Source organism: Mytilus trossulus, chromosome 2 (genome assembly GCF_036588685.1).
Source record: "Mytilus trossulus isolate FHL-02 chromosome 2, PNRI_Mtr1.1.1.hap1, whole genome shotgun sequence".
Lineage (NCBI taxonomy): Eukaryota > Metazoa > Mollusca > Bivalvia > Mytilida > Mytilidae > Mytilus > Mytilus trossulus.
In genome coordinates, this window is record NC_086374.1 from 66,486,958 (window position 1) to 66,507,811 (window position 20,854).

The following is a 20,854-nucleotide window of genomic DNA, read 5'->3' on the forward strand; positions in this document are numbered from 1 at the left end:
GCTGAATGTTGTCAATATAATGGAATTTGATGACACTGTCATACAAGTGAAAGGTTTAGCTAGCTATTAAACCAGATGGTTCCATCCACCATTTTCTACCCAAAAATGCCTATACCAAGTCAGGAATATGACAGTAGTTATCCATTCGTTTGATGTGTTTGAGCTTTTGATTTTGCCATTTGATTAGGGATTTTCCTTTTCGAATGTTTCTCGTAGTTCATTTTTTTTTTTGTGATTTTATTTTTTAAATGATAACCCAACACAGAATATTTCTTCAGTATTTTATACTTTTCTCCAACCAACTGCCAATTGGAAGTAATGCATCATAGAAAGTAACAAATAACAGATACCCATTAATAAAATTATAAATCATAAAACATTTCTTATATACAAATTGCATTCACACTGGAATCTAATATTAGCCCCCCAGACACGCATATTCTCATAATAACATGTGCTAAAGCTCCTCCTAAATCGGAGTTGTATTTCAGTCGATAATACCAGAGACATATAATACATTATTTGTATTATATGTCTCTGATAATACTAATTTTGAAAGAATAAGTAAACCAATGTAGATCATTATTAAAAATCCAAAACGAATGTGTTTCAAACGATTTTTATATGAAATGCGTGTTCCCCGATATGACTCAAAAATCTAATATTATATTTGTAAGTTAACATACTTAAACGTATATACAAGTTAAGAAAAGAAGTTTAAAATATTATATTTATAAGTTAATATACTTAAACGTATATACAAGTTAAAAAAAGAAGTTTAAAAAACCAATGCATAGACTCGTTTTGAATTTTAGTATCTCATGCATATTCAAATTAGACTAGATACCGAAATGCTCTCTGTAGATCATATTTAATGCCCATTGCAAAGATATTAGAATACTAAACAATTAGCTATTGATGGGAATAATAAAAGCATGTGTGTGATTTAACCATAAAATAATAATAAAAAAAATAATAGTAAAAATTTACATTTAGTCTAAAAAATAATATTTCTATAATAAACATGATAAAGACAGTTCAAGTATTTTGTGTAGTTTATATATCACATTGGCATCATATTAAAATTGCATGGCACAATATTACAGTTAATTGTATAAATAATGAACTGCAATGTCAGATTATTCTGCATTGAAGAATTATAGTTAATTTTAAGTCCTCCCATTGCTATAGCTATTTCCATTTGGTTCCATGACGTTGCCATCTTTACCAATAACAGAATTGCCGTTTGATATTTTATAATTACTTTTATTGTCTATTGTTTCTGTGTTAGCATCGATTCCACCCTCCTCTTCCGTATCACTACGCGTGTCCTGAAGCTAGACGAAAAAAGGAAGTACTGAGGGTTTGTTATCATGAGATTAACCAATTCAATTCAATTGTGTTAATCACGTGCTTTTTAGATGTTATTGCATAATACATGTACGTTAAAACAAACAAAAACCAGCTGCATGTCTTAGAATAATCTATTTGATTGCAACTTATATAAACTTTTTAATTACTATAAAATCACACTTCAATTTTAAAGATTCAAAATAAAAAGAGAAAAACATGTATGAATAGATATCATTACACGAGATTCCAACTGTCCTGCTGATCTTGATGCTTTTTCAAATAAGTTATGTTTCCCTGTCATGCAAAGCTCTGCTCCATGTCCGTATTTGGCTCTATTTTTGTTTTTATTTGTTTTTATCAGCACTTCTCCGTTTGTAATAGTTTGAAATTTCAAGCAGTTTAGCTTCGAGCATCACTAAAGAGACTTTTTAAAAATTACCAACTGGTGCAGTAAAATATGTACTGTTAGTTTTCTTACCTTTCCTTTTGTGAATTTTGTTGCTGCAGACTTCAAAATAATTATCGTCCACATGACATGGAGTATTTGTAAAACTACCAATAAAGATTTTAAAACTTGGCTAATGGTACTTCTGTCATACATTTGTATATATGGCCGACTTTCATTAGCATAAGCCGGAAGGTCTATATATACAGAATATAATACTCTGCAAAAAAGAAGTACAACACATTGTTAGTTCAATTTCATTCAACAACTAAACAGACCACAATGGACAGATAATAATAAAAAGAGTCATGTACTTTGTTTGTTATCTTCGCTTGCTGTCATTGATCCTTGGCAGTATATATCTTACAACAGGTCAACATAGGGTCTTCGAAAATGGACAAAGGTAAGTTATAAAAGTGTTCTTATTAGCCAAAATTTTAGGTTCACCCAATAAGAACCTTTAAAAATAAAAGTTCTGGATAACACCTCAAGGAAGTTTGCAACTGAAGATGTGTATTATTTCAAATAGGTTTAGGACGTGTATTACTTCAAATATCACAGCTTTGATGTCTTTAACTAAAATATTGTCTTTTTTCATTTTTTTTTGTCATATAAGACCATATAAAATTATAGCTTACTTTATGGTACGAGTTTTCCCATTGTTGACGACCGTATGCATGGCGGCCTATAGTTGTTAATATATATTACTCCTTTGAACTATTTTTGATAGCATTGGTTCATTTGCAAAAAAATACCACATCTTTTCTTTTAAATAAGACAGTTTACTTAAATTAGTGCAACTGTTATGCAAGATAATTTATATTAAAGGCTTTGATCAATAAATAGGGAATGTCTTCAAAGGACACAAATAATGCCCCTGTTAGAGGTTTGGTTTGAGATATCAGGTAGCAATTTGTTCTAATCTTTGATTGTTTGGCTGAAGAAAAACATTTTAAAGCTGTCTTTGTGACATTGAAGTTGTCTGTTTGTTTGTTGATTGGAAAATCTTGTTTTAGACTGGCTTTGTATGCCCCACCTACGATAGTAGAGGGGCAATATGTTTTCTGGTCTGTGGGTCCGTTCGTCCGTCTGTTCGTTTGTCTGTTCGTTCGTCCGTCCGTTCGTTCGTCCCGCTTCAGGTTAAAGTTTTTGGTCAAGATAGTTTTTGATGAAGTTAAAGTCCAATCAACTTGAAACTTAGTACACAAGTTCCATATGATATGATTTCATTAATTTTAATGCCAAATTAATTTAGAGTTTTTTCACGGTCCACTGAACATAGAAAATGATAGTACGAGTGGGGCATCCGCGTACTTTGGAAACATTCTAGTTATAAGTATATCTTGCGATGTTATTGTAGTTTCATTGTTGATGATTTGGTGGAACATTTGGAGTCTGGTTTTTTGTCTGTACTGAGGAGGCTGACATATGGATATGAATTGTCGTTGAGTCAATGTTTTTCTGCTTGATCCAATTGAGCATGCTGAACCAGTGAAGGTCCTGATATCCACATTGGAATGTGAAACAGCTAGTATCAAAATAACAGAATTATAAGTTTTCCGATGTTGTTGTTTTTTTGCATCAAATAAAATTGAGAATGGAAAGGGGATCTTTTGTTTTGACAAAAACAATGCACTTTTATATCAAAGCCGGTATTTACCTTCACATGTCATTGGACAATGGCGAAAGACGTAATTTAAGCTGGTATTAAATATTCTCTGTCACCTGTGTATTAATCAATCAAACCATTATCACTTGTCAAATATCTGACTGCTAAAGACTTGGTGAAACATAAACATGTTGCATACCGGATTCTTTCGATATTCTCGGGCTTTTACTTGTTTTATAATAAACATTTGTAAATATCGTAAGTAGTAAATAAAAGCGCGGGAAAATGTTCATTCATAAAATATTTATGAATGAACTGCTGTCTCGGGTAGATTTCTTTTGATTTTCTCTTCAGCGCATGACAGATCCGAGAAGTAGATATTGTGATACTTGGATTTGTAATCACATAAGCAACACGACGGGTGCCGCATGTGGAGCAGGATCTGTTTACCCTTCCGGAGCACCTGAGATCACCCCTAGTTTTTGGTGGGGTTCGTGTTGTTTATTCTTTAGTTTTCTATGTTGTGTCATGTGTACTATTGTTTTTCTGTTTGTCTTTTTGATTTTTAACCATGGCGTTGTCAGTTTGTTTTAGATTTATGAGTTTGACTGTCCCTTTGGAATCTTTCGTCCCTCTTTCATTTTCTAAATGAAGTTAAATTCATCTGAATTGTCGGGATTTTTATTCAAGCTGAAATCTTTTCAAAAGTGTAGAAACTCAAAATTTCAAAAGCATCTTACTAGAATTGGTATTCAAACACTAGTACTACATTATCTCGGAGCAAATGTGATTTGCGAAAGTCTGTAACCGGAAGTTGCTCTAACAAGCTATAGCAAACTTCCCAAAAACTTAAAAAATGAAATTAAGTCAAATTTTCACACGTGAAAGCCAATCACATTAATGATCATTAATAGAAAATGAATGTAACAGGAAAGAACGATAACTTTAACGACAAATTTAGTAATTGACAGTATTAAAAACAAATGAGAAGGGGAAAAAACATCAGAATGCTACAAACTGTATAACAATATATTGTTTTTTGGGACAATTACAAAAAAAATATGATTTTCTTCGTCTATGAAATTTGAGGAAAATCTATTTAGTATGTCACTCTTCAATAAGAGTGAATTCCCCGAAGTGACCGTGAAAGTGGTTTTTGTAGGTAAACACCTTTTTAAAAAATAGCTAAAGTATTAATACATAAGTTTATAAGTTTGGTGCACTATTCGTCATAGAACATTAATACATAAATAATACAAAGTAAACTACTTACACATATGGATAAACGATAAGTCTTGTTATTATCCACATAGGAAGAAATAATGCAAAAACGATGTCTGCCATTTTTTGCATTTTAATATAAACAGCTATTTTTGCCAACTGAAAAATATTCAAATTTTATAATACATTCAAAAACATATTCCACGTCATTAATTGTTTACTATATAATTTGTTGATTTTCGATAATGAGATTATATCGACAAGCGAGTGGTTCTAATGGGAACAAATGATGTCCCTTTTATTGAAAAAATTGTATAACCCCCAGTTCAAGATTCAAAAAGAACCAAGGCGCCTCGAAGGCCGAGTGGTCCAAGGAGTCGTACTTATATATCACTAAAATTGAGAATGGAAATGGGGAATGTGTCTAGCCAGCCAACAGTGAAGTTGTGAGTTCCGGGGCCGTAACTAGTCTCTTTTAATAACGAGGCAAAATTTTGGCGAGGGGTCTGGGGACAGCTAACTCAAGGTCCCCAGAAGCTCTGAGAAAAATATTGCAAAATCGTGCATTCTGAGCGTTTCACGGACTCTTTCTTAAATTGAAACGCAATTAATTTTTAGCTATTTCTTTCGACAATATTCTTGTCCCAAAACAAAAACATAGATTTGTGGTACTAGTAATTTAAGACTTTTAGGTTTTACGGGGACAACATTAAAAGTAGTCCGATATGTAGGATAAGGCAAAAACCGAAATTCTCATAATCATTATGTCTGACTGTTCTTGTCTTGTATTGTGCTTAATTCAGACTTTTGTGATTTTTTTATGACTAGATTTAAATAAAGGGACAGTGCAGTGTTATATTTTAAGTAATAGTACTCAGTCTGCTTAAGTCGACACTGAGGACCATCTTGACCTTGTTTTACGGTATTAATGATTCTTTTATTGTTTAAGGCCCTCCATCAACTATCAAGATGAAGAATAGGAAAAAAACTTTGGCCATTGATCATTTGTATTTTTTTCTATGCATTGACTTTGTGTGAGATATGGTCATCTGACCTTGACCAAATTTTCATGGTTCAGTGGTTAACGTTAAGTTTTTGGGTTTTGGTCTTTTTAACTAATAGTTTAAAAACACTGAAAGCGATTCAAAGCCCAATTTCGACATATTTCCCAGGCACATTATATTAATCCGTATAGTTAGTTATGTATTCAAGTACACTTCCAACTGATTTTGTATAAAGACGTTTTTGGAAGTCTAAGAAAAGCATGACCTTGTGCAATACCAAAATAGAATAAATCTAAAATTATTTGACCTTTAGTGTTAAGTACCTGTCTTTGTAAGAATCATGCAGAGGATGATTTAAATAAATAGCTCTTTTTGTCATTTTTTCCTTTTAAATTATAGAACAATCGCATTTAACCAAACTAGTAAAACATAATGTTGTAGAAAACAACCTTCTGTGCATTTCTAAGCAGTTCATGTTTATCGGACGTATCATGTACAAACATTTTTTTAATTATTTTTATTGGGTTAATTTTGAGCGGACGCAATCCTCAAAATACACTACTTACAGCTAAAAAATAATCCACTTGGTCGTGAATTACTAATACTAATGATCCGAGGCGTACACAATTTATAGACCATGATAATATCATTAATGCTACTGTTACGCTGTGATGAACTAAAAATTCCATAAAATCCTATAAAAGAAAAAATGTTGAATAATGATAAATTAAGAACACAGATACATGTATTAATAACTAAACTAAATTAATTAAATTATCCCTCAATAACACATTCAGAATTTGTTCTGTCGTCCTTGATATGAATATTCCTGGTTTAAATTAGTAAAAAAGAATCTGACCAAGATCACGTGACCAAGATCCTGTGATTCGTGGCTGGATAGTCAAATTCGATTGTAGAATCATTTATTTAATCAGTAAAGCGGCCCGTTTCAGCCGTATTTTTGTTTTTGTTTATTCCGTTCTCAATTCGATTCTGATCTGATTTTTATCTTTCGAGTGGAAACAAACGCTGCGAAACAAACGACATAATCTGCATCGACAACATCCCATCCTAGCAACTGGATCCAACAAGTACCAGCAAGATCCGTATGCAATCTTGACTCAATCGACAAAATAGAACAAAGAAAATCTTCTCCGGATCATGTCCGTTCTACAGGAAACCGTTCAGACAACACATGACATTGCTTAGCCTGTCTCAACTCTTGAGATTGGACCGGGATCCAAGGCTATGACATTTTTACAATTTTGATCGATATAACAAAATATGTCAAAACATAGTCGGACTCTACAAAATCGGCCGAGTTTCCTGAAAGTTACGGGTCGCACCTAACTGTAGGGAGTACTTTGTCGACCTCTGGCTTTCCGGCTCATTCCAGATCCGGAGAACTCTACTGCGAAAGTAAGGTACGACGTTCAGACAATGACGGAACATTCCAGACCTTCGACATTTGACACATTATAAGTTAACATTCAAAATAAAATGGATGCCTTAGGTAATGTTCATAGATTTTATTTTTGGAAGAACGGTGATAACCATGTGCAATAAAAGGCCATAACTGATAAAGTGAACAGTGTGAGCATTCATGTTGTAACTTAGTTTATCTGCAAGTAAAGTGGTTTAGCGGCAAATCTTTTTTTTTAAAACTTTTCTGTGAAGTGAAATCCATTGTTAAGCGTTCCTTATAACTTAGTCCGATCAAAATCAAAAAATCTTGTTTTTTGGTGTTTGATGTCAGTGATGTAGATAATTTAAAAAAAATCCTCTCTTTTAAAAAAACAAAGATAATTTCTATAAAAGCATAGAAAATACATCATCTTTTGTGGTCAGTCAATAAATATCCTGTCTAGTTTCTACATATAAAGGTCAAGCTCAATCAAATAATACCTTTCTTTTGTGGTCAGTAAATATCATGTAAAGGTACGACATATAAAATCCAAGCTCTACCAAGTAATACCAATATACATCGTTAGTTACTGCCTGAAAATAAGATGATAAATTCGTAAAATTTTTATTATTGAAAAAAAAAGTTTATTAAGGATTAAGCGTTATATTTTGTGTGTGATATTAAGATTAAAGCTTTTTGGTTCACAACGGCTGTTATTGTTTCCTATTTTTCAAGTTGGGGCTTTTAATATCCAACTATACGGTCAGAGGTTTTCTCATTGTTGAAGGCCACACAGTCGCCACATTTTTTAAACTTTTAAAGTGCACTGAATAATCGTAAATTATGCAAAGAGATTATTTTAAACTAATATTAATTATTATAGTTATGAAAATGGGAAAAAATAACCGTGATACACTTGAAGGAGAGTCACGTAAGGGTTTTTCAATTCTGAAATCTTCATTTTGTAGCCATTTTCTTATTTTGCCTAATTGTTATTATTTTCTATTTTCTCAAATCTTTCTTTTTTTAAGTTCTCTATCCTTTATTTTGTATTTGAAATTTCTCTCTATTCTACGAACCGCATCCAGACCCTCTTAAAGCCTGAGACATCAGAGACATTTATCTCAAATAATATATGAAAGTATATACCTGTGCAGGCCAACCTAACCAGCAATCCATTGAATTCGTCAACCATGGTTTCTGTTATGAAAAATAATAATTATGACATTAAGCAAGAAAAAATACAACAAATATAGGGTTATTAAAGCAATATTGGTTTTGTGTCTGCTAGATGTTGTTATAAAACTTTTAACCATAAAAAAAAGAGTCACAGAATCAATCTAAATCAGATCAGTGATTTCGCAATGACTACATATGTATGCTTCGATGATTATTAAGCGAGTAGCCGTAGATAGATTAAAAGTCAAATCCGTTGTAGCATGGGCAATCAAGTTGTAAACATACTACTTCGTGGTTGACTGAGCAAAATTTATCAAATATTTGCCTCCTTTAAAATATTATGAAAGAATCTGTAATAATAGCTGAACGTTTTATAAAAAAATTAAAAAATGAGACAAAATATCACGTGATATTGTAAAGTAGATATTATATCATTCACTAAAGCAGAAAAGTAATTTTATACTGCTCAAATACGCATGGTATGACATTTTCAACGAAAAGAAGATGCATTTATATTGCTAATTTCCATTTTAGTGATGATGTATATGATTTTGAAATGACATTTTTAAGAAAAGAAAGTGTTAATAAACGAAAAATTTAAGAAAGGTTTGTTATAAATCATGTGAAAACCACAGTTCTGACTACTGAGCTGACGATACCCTCGGGGACCATACCCGAAGCCAGGACGAACACCCTCCCCCTTGAAAATAAATAAGCACTGTTAAAGTCAACGTTCTGTTAATTGTGACTGTTAAAGTCGAGTTCGTGAGTCCAAATACCTCCCCCCTTGAAAATTTCTGGCTACGGGCCTGGGGACCGATCCTTTTTGTAGTCCACCAGCAGTGGTGTCGACCCAATGCTTAATGTACATTAATGGTTCCAAATTTATCTTCATTGAGAATGGTCAAAGCAGAATAGTTGAAAGCCAATTTTAAATAAGATATTGTCTTATTTTATCTTGTTATTTCATTACATCATAAAGACAAGCTGGTACTAGATCATTTATGAAAATAAAAATAAAAACATTATCATCTTTAAAATATCTAGTACATGATCAGCTTCTGGTACTAGATCGTTTATGAAAAAAAATAATAAAAAAAAACCATTATCTACACATATACTTGTATCAGCTGGTTTATCAGCTGGTACTAGATCGTTTATGATCGTTTATGATAATTAAAAAAATACGATCTACAAATATTCATGTATCAGCTTGTCTTTTTTCTCTTTACTTAGACTTGAAATCAAATGAATGAATAAAATATAATGTTAATATAATCGTAAAAAAATACTTACGTCCCATAAGACATAAAGTCCATACCATGATAATAAAGAGTAAAAAATAAATGACCACCTAAAAATAGAAATATCATACTAAGTTGATAATCTTAATTTGTGGCAACGAATACACCGGTTTTCAGTGTTATTTTCATTGAGTGTTTAGATGGATAGATAGTCGTCTTTGTAGAATTATTGGCCTTATTTCACACGTATTTGTAGTATTCACTGGTAACGGGTTCTCTTTACATCAGCCATATGACTGTATTAGTATACACCTACTAAGCCAAATTTGATAAATGAGAAAACCGAAAAAGACACGGTTCAGTAATTCAGGGTGTTTGTCATTGTTGAAGGCTGTATATTAACCTACAGTTTGATAAAACCCACGCCATTTGTTTTCTATTGGTTGCCTGTTTTATTTACAATTATATCTCCTTATTTTCTATTGAAAGGGAAAGATTAGCAGGATATCGAATTAAATCAAATTTCAAGGGGTCAGCTGAAGGTGTGACTTGGCAAGTTTTATTTTCATTTTTTACTGTGTCTTTCACTGTATCTTTTTCGCATTTTTAACGCAAAAACAAAGCATAATTTAACATATATATTTTTAACTTTAAGTAATAAACCTTAATATACCCAGCATCACTTAGTCTTTTTAAATCTGAGGCCTGGCTATCTTTACGTCTTTTTCTAAACCAAAGCTGGACTTGTCTCTCCGTCATACCAGTTTTCTTACACAAAATCTGTTGACGCAACAAAAACAAAACTTTAATCCATGACTATTTCAGATTATTTAATTAGCATACACAGTGTCACTTTGAAAAAGAATGTTTAAAATTAATCAATCCCTAGTTTTTAATGGGATTCGTGTTGCTGTGTTACCCCTATTTCACAGTTTAACCTGTTTGTTTTGTTCACAGAACGTTGTCAATATAATGAAATTTAATGCGACTGTCATACAAGTGAGAGGTTAAGCTAGCTTTAAAACCAGGTTTAATCCACCATTTCGACATAAGAAAATGTCTGTACCAAGTCAGGAATATGACATTTGTTATCGATTCGTTTGGTGTTTTTGAGCTTTTGATTTTGCTATCTTATTAAGGACTTTCCGTTTTGATCCTCGGAGTTCAGTATTTTTGCATTTTTTTTCCTTCATTTGTTGAATTTGAAGTGGCTTATCATACTTACTGTTAAATATAAGTTATGTTTGTCAGTACTTTATAGAAAGATTCGGGTTTTTTTTGGCATTATAAAAATATCGTATATACATTTAAATGTGTAAGACAATAAGTTGTTATCTACATTTATGTGTGAATATATATGCATGTTCGTTCGTTCGCATTTCGTTGGTCTATTGTCTCATAAACGGTTTCCCCACTACCCCTTTATAGTCCTAAAAGTCGACCAGAGGTAAATAATTTAATGTAAATTTTCATTGGTCTCAGAAATATGTTGATATTCCGTTCAGAAAATGAAAGCAGTGTCTATAATTGTTTACTTTAACAAATTGTGACTTGGATGGAGAGATGTCTCGTTGGCAATCATACCACATCTTCTTCAACATCTATTTAGTAAAATTAAAAACCAATTTCTTTAAAATCTTAACAAATTCTCTCTGACAAATTAACTTACCAAAATAACTTCATCTTTAGGAGACTTGTTTTTAATATATTCTGATTCTAACACTGGTTGACGAGTATAATTCTGCTTTACGACTGTTTCTTTAATATCAAAATAAGCTCCAAACGGTACCACTATAAACCTGTCGGTGATTATTATTATTTAGCCATCATTAACCTATCAATATCACCATTTAAGTCATTATTAGTACTATTGCTATATTAATACAAATATGAAACATTTACAAAAAAATATATAAAAAGAAGAAATCTGTCTCATAATCATTTATGGAGCATTGCCAATTTTGTTTTTCATTTGACTATTTCTTTTTAAAGGACATCGACTGTAAAAATTTCGAATCTTTACAATATACAACATGTACAAACTACTTACAATAAAAATTAGAAGGCTTACATATATCATTTTCGTTTGACGAAAGATTAGTATATCATAGATGTCAGACGCTTATTCAGTCGGGTTGCACCCGGCGCCACCCATTAAAAAAATAATCTTTAGTGAAAATCAGTCATTTTTTTAAATAAAAATTTTGTCCTTTTTCTTCTCTTTATGTAGAGCCCCTCCCTCACCATCACACCTCATATCAGCCCCATTTATAACATCAAATTTTATAAAAAAAAATCTGTGTTATACTCTATAAATTTATCGAACATTTTGATATTGCAACCTTTTATTCTTATATAAAAATCAATTATATGTATTTATTAATATGATTATATCGTTACCTATCAAACAATTTTCGTAGTACAAACATAGAAATCGCCATTGCAAAGGACGGAAGTATTATATCAGAGAGAATTGGAACATAGCTACCAGGGGCCAGCTCTGCTTCATCCTCTGGTCGCAGTATTTTGGGCTGCAACCGGTTTATCTGTTTGTTGATAGTTTCAAACATTTTTTTTTCTTGTTTTCACTTATCTGTAATAAAAAAAATGCATTCTTCCTTCAGACAATCGATAGACAATTACATTTCAAGGTAAACATTATTTACGAATACATGATTGATTGATTGATTGTTGGTTGCTTAACATCCAGTGGCAAATATTTCATGCATGTCCACTACGAGAACCAGATAACAATTAATACAATAGGTTGGTCTTCTAATAATAGAGGCCATCCGGGGTGATGGTCGGGGAAATTTGGACTGCCACTGGAAAATGTGGGTATATTGGATAGGGACAGAAATTTTGCCAGGCAAAAGGCCTCCTACGGACCCATCGAGGAGTTGTTGCAAGGCTTCTTAACATACAAAGAGCATGGCACTCTGTTTACACGAGGCATCAGATTTAACGTCCGCATTCTGACCGGACGTTCGCGCGAATGTTAACGCCATTTTGAGCACTTTTATGCAAGTTTTGATTAGTTGAGAAAGCCGGAAAGTGCGGAAAGAACTGCCGACTTTCGACAAGAAAACTGGCAATATTAGTCAATCAATATTCGAGTCGAACGCATGCAGGGTTCGAACTCATAACCTCAGTGTTGACAGACAAGTGATACAGTTGATGAACTACTTAGAACACCCGCGGCCAACGACGTCCCTTGGCTTTTGAATATGCATCATGACTATTTTGAAACAGAAATCGTACAATAGTGTTTTCATTAAAAAAAAAAACTATGTGAACTATATATATTTTGGTATAAAAAAGTGTCTTTGTCGTATAAGTTTGAGCTGAATAAATTATTAAGAATTTTACAATTTGACTGCGAAAAATTAGAGAGACAACTTAACTTTAAATAAATCTAATTCAGTCAGCCATAATTGTTCTTGTCTAGATTTTAATATTTTAGTTTCACACGGGAACCTAAATACCTGAACAAAAAATTGGTGTTGTGCTTCGTATCAATCAATTTAGTTAAGACGTTTGCAACAGATTGTTACATTTTGTTTATGCTGAGCAGTTACACCACTGTCACGTGTCCCAAGTAAAGGATAGGGTTGAGCGCCTAACATCTCGACATTCTTTATGCGCCTGACCTTAACCAGGAGCCTTAATGCAGTGGTTTTCATGGATCATATGCACGACTCTCACATTTGTTTTTTCGTATTTATTTATATTAGAACGTCAGAATTCTCGTTTGATTTGTTTCACATTTTTCATGTCGGGGACTTTTATAGCCTACAATACGGTATGGGTTTTCTCATTGTTGAAGGCCGTACGGTGACCTGTAATAGAGTACATCCACGTCATGCGAATAAGATAGTTGTGCCTGAACTCATTGTCAATTATAATACGTCTCCTATAATCAGTTTTATAAGGACTTACAAGAAAATAGTAAATTTATAGAACATATTCGTCTCTCTCTTTTTATATTCAATTTCTGGGTAACAACCTGCATTGTCTTTATTTAAACTGGTGGCCAAAATTAGAATAACATTTCGATATAAGGAACGTTATCTTGTCACACTTTTGTAAAAAAAAAATATCAGCATCAGTCAACGTACACAGATAATTGTTATACCCCCACCCCACTCCTCCTTAGTATCGTTAATATCAGACTTTCATTGTTGAAGGCCGTACGGTGACATATAGTTGTTAATTTCTGTGTTATTTTAGTCTCTTGTGGAGAGTTGTCTCATTGGCCATCATACCACATCTTCTTTTTGCATATGTTTATTTACAAGTCACCGGGTATTGGACCAAGAATCATAACTCTTAAGTATATGTGCTTTTTGACTCAATCTTCAAACTTATCGTCTGAATTTGCATTTTTTTTCATTTTCGATTTCCTATACAGGCATTTTTCTGCTTAACTGAACAGATATTTTATTTTTTTTCAAAATGCGAACGTTAAAAGCTTTATTAAACATTTCACTTACTAATGCCAACAAACATTCAAAACATTCAAACGTTAATAAAAAAAAACCACCAGGCGTATTGAATTTACGCCGCATAAGATTGTTGTTCAGGCCAACACAGCGGGGTCCTCAACGCCATTTTTTTGTCAATTTATAATGTTTCTCGGCAAAGAAAAGTTTATCATGTAAAGAACAACACAGCCAGAGATCACCGATGTCCAAGCAAACATATAATTGACATGCATTGTATGAATGCAATGTCCTGTGAAATGCATAATATAAATGCATGCAGTGTCCTGTGAGATAAAGCGTTTTACGAATAAAATTTAACAAAGCGATGTCTGCATAAACCTACCTCATTTATGTGCGATTTCCGCGTTTACTATTGTAACATGTAATGGTCAGCCTTGAACCTATTAGTCACGACTAATTCATCAACCACACTAACATGTATAAATTACTATTCAAAACCACACAGGAAATAATAACTTCTACAGGGTCTTTCTGACAAAACAGGAAACACTTAGAAGATTTAAAAAATACCCGATACAAGATATACTTTAGTACACGATTAGACTATAAACTAATTCTAAATACTATCATCAGTTAGATTGTGTCATAAATATTTTACATATACTAGTACTATCACACCATCCATATATTATCTTGTCGTAAAGTGCACATATCATGCACTCTAGTTTAAATAATAACTACACAAGTTTATTAATTTCAGGAAATGCAGCACCCTCATTGAAGAGACTGCCAATTAAGGGGGTCTCATTGGGGGTTCTGATCCCGGATCCCGCTTACTGATTTGTCAGATTCCCGTATCCCGCTTATACTATGTACATAAGCAATTCTCATTTTTTTGTAATTTCCCGTGTCCCGCTTGACCTTAATTCCTGTTTTCACGGCACAATACTTTGAATTTCCTGTGTCATACTTACGAAAAATCGACAATCCCGCGTCACGCTTAGACCCTAATGAGAACCACAATTAACCCAGGTAGTTTTTTTGGTAAGAAGCTAGACGTAGTTTGTCTTACGCTAAAAGTTCCAGAAGAAATTGATTGAGTTGTTGGTTGTTGGTTGCTTTACTCTAGTCACTGTGGCAAATATTACATGCTTGTTCGAGGCTAGAACAAAATACAATGAGTCGATTATGCATGGTAGGGTCGACAAAACGAAAGGCGGGAAACCTGGATTGCCTTTTCGAAATGAGGGCATGTTGAATTGGGACGGATATCATTTGCTTTGCAACAGGCCCCTTCTAGCCGCCTCATATAGAGTTGTTATTGTTAGGATTTTTTATGTGCAAAGAGCCTGCTATAAATACCTTAATAGTAGGCATGTTATTAAAGGTCCCAATTCTGGTCTGTAGTGTCTGCGATTCTTTTTTTTAAAGACACACCCACTCTCTACAATGGTTGTCGGTAGATAACCATCGTGACCATTTTTCTATACTCAAGTCACCCATTGAGTAGTCAGAAGAAGATCACAAGTTGAAATGATTCTTTCTTGAGAGAACAAATAATAAAATACCACTTTTGTGACTACGTTCTTCGCGGTAGCAAGAAGAAGATCAAATGGCCTACTAGTAAGTTGAATAGATTTTATTTATTCAGAAGAAGAAGGGAAAAAACATAATAAAATATCATATTAGTAATGTTTAAACATGTACATTTTATAATCGATAAATTTTGCATGGAAACATTAAATATAACATTTAATGAACGAACCTACATGTCAAAATTCTTTGAAAGGTGACACCCGGATTTGATACTGATGATTTTTGGGATGTGATTGATAGATCAAACGAATGGTGTCCGGGAAATCGAATTAAATCACTTTATAAGGATATTAACATCAACTAAATTGTATCTCAAATATAGAGATTAAACACGATTTCGTGTCAGATGGTCAGCTTTAATAGTGTCATGACTGTCAGCTTCCTTCGACGTGTGTATGAATAGAGTAGAATAGAATATTATATTCACCAAATTAGTGTCACAGGAGGGCATATAGCATATAAACAATATCATTATAAACAATATCATGCATATATGCATTGCAATCTAAACAATAGGTAGGTAAAATATGTATTGAAATATTAAACAAAAAGGAACACACATAACAAAATAACAACACATTATACATTTGTAATTCAATTATATTATGTTGCCATTGATTCAAAAGAAATCATGATATGAATAGTCCTATATATTACGACCAAAAATATTGAAGTCTGGTTTTTAAGGTTGCGTCTGTAAACACTTATAGGAAAACAAATTTCAGACTTGTGAAACCGGATCACCACTTCTTGAAATTTTAATACGATGATGTGTGGAATACAAGAAGGGTATTGGCTGTTGCGATTCTTTTTATGAACTTCTTGAAAAAATGTAGACCCCAAGATCCAAACAATAGTGTTTACAATGAGGTGGAACGTTTATAATATTTATATCTGAATTGATTTGAACAGCTTTATTCTTTTAAAGCAAGAATTATAAAATCTTATAATATTGGTATCATCAATTTCATAATGCTGAAACTATCAGAACTACTGGTCCTACTGGGAATAATAACTATTGCATGCGTTAGAGATCGATTAAAAAACATCTTGGGTATTGAATGCAGATATATATTGATTTCCTCAAATGAATTCTATTTTAGGGTTTCTTGAATAAATAAAATAACGTACTTTTATATTGTAACACTGTTCAGTATTCGGTCTCAGTATTCGACTACGTAATGGGAAAGGGGCACCTCAATCATTTTCGACCCCCAAGGACACTTCGACCTTTTGAAATCGCCACCCCAAGGACTCTTCGACCTTTTTGAAGTCGGCGTAAGTAGCTGAGAGAGTGAGTACCCTATCTGGAGAACACAAATTACAAACTCTATATTTTGTGTCAAAAAATCAACTGAAAGCTTTCAAACTCACGCTATTTAATCAAATTCAGTATATTTGACTAGCATCTGATGCATAAAGTTCAAACGGATGCACCTTTTTATAATGAGAGAAACAATATATGAGCTATGTATGATTCATGACTTTATAATAAAAAAAAATATCATTAAGATTTTTAAACGATAACTTTATAGTGCCGGAGACATGTTGTCAGAAAAACGCACTGTAATGAATAGTAATACTTTTTTTAAACGCAACATATTTGTATTGTTTTCTGTCTTTCGTTTTGTAATTTGAATGCCGGGTTTTCTTCATCTTCAATCCTATTGTTTTGATTTTAAACTTCTCTACATGTTCTATGAAAAAAATCAACAGTTGACCATATATATCATGTATATTTCACATATTTATGATTATATCACCAACCGTGTCATAAATCAAAAAATATCTTAACTTTCCTATATCTTAGCACATCACCAGTATCATTTAAGGGTCATTTAACATGAAGCTTGAAAGGTGCTCTAGCGCCTCATCCCCACAAGTCAATACATTATAGTATAACTGTCCACATGTTGTGTTCGTTATATGCAGTACTCACGTGTTTGAACCCCCATTATTTTTTAGTGTACAAAGTTATCACCACAAATAATAAAACCTAAGCTTAATGTAGCCAAAATATTCACAAAATGAACAAAACATTTACTTTTTACGGTATAGTATCTGCACAACACGCCTATATTTGTCATCTATATATAAATAACTATTTTATACAACACTTAACGTATGACACATGTTACTTATTTATATTATGTAAAAATCCTGTAAAAATGCTTGAAAATCAATGGCTACATATAAACAGATAAAGCAAAATATTCACTTACAAGAAGTAATGATGTATACATCCATCACAGTTTACGGTCCAACAGCAATTATTTTTGTACTAAAGTTACACTTCGTATAAAATCATGTGATCCCTAAAGAGATGGACAGCGATATTTGTGGATACCTGGGAATGTGTGACATAGAAAGAAACCTTGTGTGTGTGGTGTAGCATGTGAAATAAACAAGAGTGATAATGTGTACGTATTGATTGCTTGGTGTACACTATCAGTGCAGCTAGGGAGCTGTAAAATGAAGTTTAGGACAATACAAAAACAGGAGCAGAACAATTGCGTTAAGTCCTGCCTCACACAGTTGTATAAAGTATGAATTGTTAGCTATCTGATCAATGATATTAATTAGTATAATTCTACTACTTGTTACTGAACTGATGTGAATGTATAGTTATTTCCGATTTTATACTTAAAAGTCAGTCTTGTGTGTGTTTTAACATGAAAAGTTACATGTATTTATTTGATCATCAAGATTATCAAGATTTGATCCCGGTGATGAGACATACGAGTTATACATCTATTGATAATATATCTCTTTGCTACAATCAAGCGCATGTAAAATACATTCACACTATATAAATAACACATAGCTAAGAGGGTGATATAGCAGATTGTTACCCAGAGATAACAATGTCAACTGAGGCGAGCTTGAGCCAAGGTTGAAAAATGCTTTTCGATGGTACCAATTTGCTCTATTGACCTCTCACCTATGTTCTATTTAATTATTTTACTGAATGTTCAATTCTGAGGTTCAATTATTATTGTCTTTCAAATTTTAAACTGGAAGTACTTAACTATGTTGTCATACTGTTACAGTTATTAGAAAAAAAACAGCAAAAGTGAAGCAAGATGTATTTTTATATTGACAGTCTATGAAAAAGTGTTTAGGTCAAAACTGTAGCATTGCCTTTAAAACGGTAATGGCTATTGAATTAAATTATCGATTTGTTTTGGTCAGAACGAGAGCAAGGGTGACATTCAAAAATTGTCTCCCACTGATTCATGGGATAGAGTGAATTATCTCCCTGTATTAGCTAATTAAATCCTGGCATGAAGTATATTTTTTTTTAAAAAGACTGTCAAACTGTCCCTTGGCATTCATCATTACATCCTCAAATAAAAAAAAATTATGAAAAGACATAATTATGCTTACAAAAGCACGTATTTAGTCACTTGCCAATTAAACGACATAAGACAATTGAAACGATATGTTGGGGAAATATATATTGTGTGATAGATATGTAAAGTAACCTTATCAAAGATACAACGCTTAAAATTTTGTATGTCACTCATCAGTGCCACTCATATCAAAAACTGCTTTAAAAAACAAATTTCAAATATAAAACTACAATTTTTAGAAGCATTCAGGCATACAATTGAAAATTTGAAAACGAAATTCTAGTCAAGCATCATATAATTTCTCTTGGGATGTATTATATGAGCACTAATAGTTTATCATAAATACCAAATATAAAAAAAATCAAATTGAAACCTTAGAAAAAATGTTACCAATAGAATTCTGACTTATAAATTTGACACTTTGAAGTAATGAGAATATTCATTTACATGTATTTGATCTTATACACTCTGTGTACATGATAATTCACCCGATAACAGCTTCAAGGTAAATACTTATACACATTATCTATGTATAGTATGTTACAAACTACACATAGTATCGTAAGATGGACGGACTATAGTCAGTTTTTCAGCTATCAAACCTTAATAGTACATTTTAGCGGCGGCGTCTCGAACCAAACACTGGTAAAATAAAATGATCACCAGGAGCGTCAAATAAACGTCAATCTTCTGTAGGCCTATCTTTTATTAAAAAAAATCATATGGTCGAGGCGTCAAAGGTCGAGGGCAATCGCTTTTGAAACTATAAACAAAATTTTATCAAATTCAAAAGAGCATTAAAACAGAGCAATCAATATGCATGAGACAATTTCGCTAAATATAGTGTTATGAACTTATTTTCAAACCAAATTACGATCTAAATAAATGCTAAAACGTTCCTAACACCCTCAGAGCGAACACCACTTAAATGTGACAAAGACAAAGCGAAACTAATTAATATAAAATTTCCGTTTCTACTTGTGACTTCAAATTGATAGTATACCAAGCGAGTATATAAATAGCTACAATAGTACAATAGTACGTTATATATGAAATGTTATGAGGTTAGTTTTCAGGAAAATTTTTAAATACTTAACTATAAAGCAAAATATTCCAAAGACTAAAATAATTCATAAATCTACAGACCTGAACACGTGGTTGCTTTGTTTTCATTACATATTCAAACGATTCTGTTCTGAAGATCAAAGTTTAAGTATACAGATATAAAGACATAATGTTCGCTATAATCCATAATATGATAAAACGTAAATAAGGCTCAATTGATGAACTTTATACATAGACCTCGTTATCAATCAATAGTGTGTCATCATACGATAAAAACGTCTGTTGTTTTCACTTCAAATGAAGAAGTAAATTAACACTTTCTGTATACATCTTCTCCACTTTATACTTGTGTATATATATCAATGAAAGTACCGACTCAGTACATTTAATTAAGCTTTCACAGTCAGTTGTGCGGATCTGCCCTCGAGGATCTGCCCCAGCGAACCAGGATTCATGCGAAGCTGTATTAGATTGGAAATGACATAAAACATAACCATTCAATTAATTTATATTAACCTGATCTAGAAATCACAGATTTACCCCCGCTAGCAGAAAAAAAAACCCCACTCTATAACCAAACTCCGATTGTGTTTATAGCAAAGTGATGAATTTTCTAAAGGGTTGCTGTACGTTTGCTTGACTATTTTAAAATAACCAATCTAACAAAGAGTTAGTTGAAAAATGTTGTCCTGCATTTTTTTTTTAATTGTAATCTCTGTCCTGCCTTTTTATATTTCACTCTATCCCGTCCTGCTTCTTTTTTGTTTTTAGTTTATCCTGACTTTTTTTTTTAAAAATTGTCATCCTGACTTTTTTTTTTGCTAGTGTCTCATCCTGCCTTTTTTTTTTACTCAAAACTCCTGTCCTGCCTATTTTTTTCAAATTTCATCCTTTTCACCCCGCTTCGAACATTTGAAAAATATACAAATTATCTA

At 32.4% G+C, this 20,854-nt stretch overlaps 1 protein-coding gene across 6 annotated transcripts; it reads right to left on the reverse strand.

Annotated features, from left to right (window-relative positions):
• Positions 1-889: 889 nt before the first annotated feature.
• LOC134707827 (ceramide synthase 3-like) lies at positions 890-20,271 on the reverse strand. 6 transcript variants are annotated; one of them, XM_063567890.1, is made up of 11 exons: positions 20,001-20,262; positions 11,861-12,053; positions 11,130-11,259; positions 10,134-10,240; positions 9,513-9,570; positions 8,187-8,237; positions 7,538-7,630; positions 6,199-6,327; positions 4,681-4,787; positions 1,832-2,018; positions 890-1,337 (listed from the first exon to the last, which is right to left on the reverse strand). In XM_063567890.1, exons 2-11 carry the CDS (start codon positions 12,028-12,030, stop codon positions 1,170-1,172), a joined length of 1,200 nt encoding a protein of 399 aa, XP_063423960.1. In that variant the 5' UTR covers positions 12,031-12,053; positions 20,001-20,262; the 3' UTR covers positions 890-1,169. The 6 variants fall into 6 exon arrangements, 5 of the variants coding, with proteins under 5 accessions (XP_063423960.1, XP_063423961.1, XP_063423965.1 ...); XM_063567891.1 differs by lacking the exon at positions 20,001-20,262 and adding an exon at positions 17,724-17,904; XM_063567895.1 differs by lacking the exon at positions 20,001-20,262 and adding an exon at positions 17,441-17,461.
• Positions 20,272-20,854: the final 583 nt, after the last annotated feature.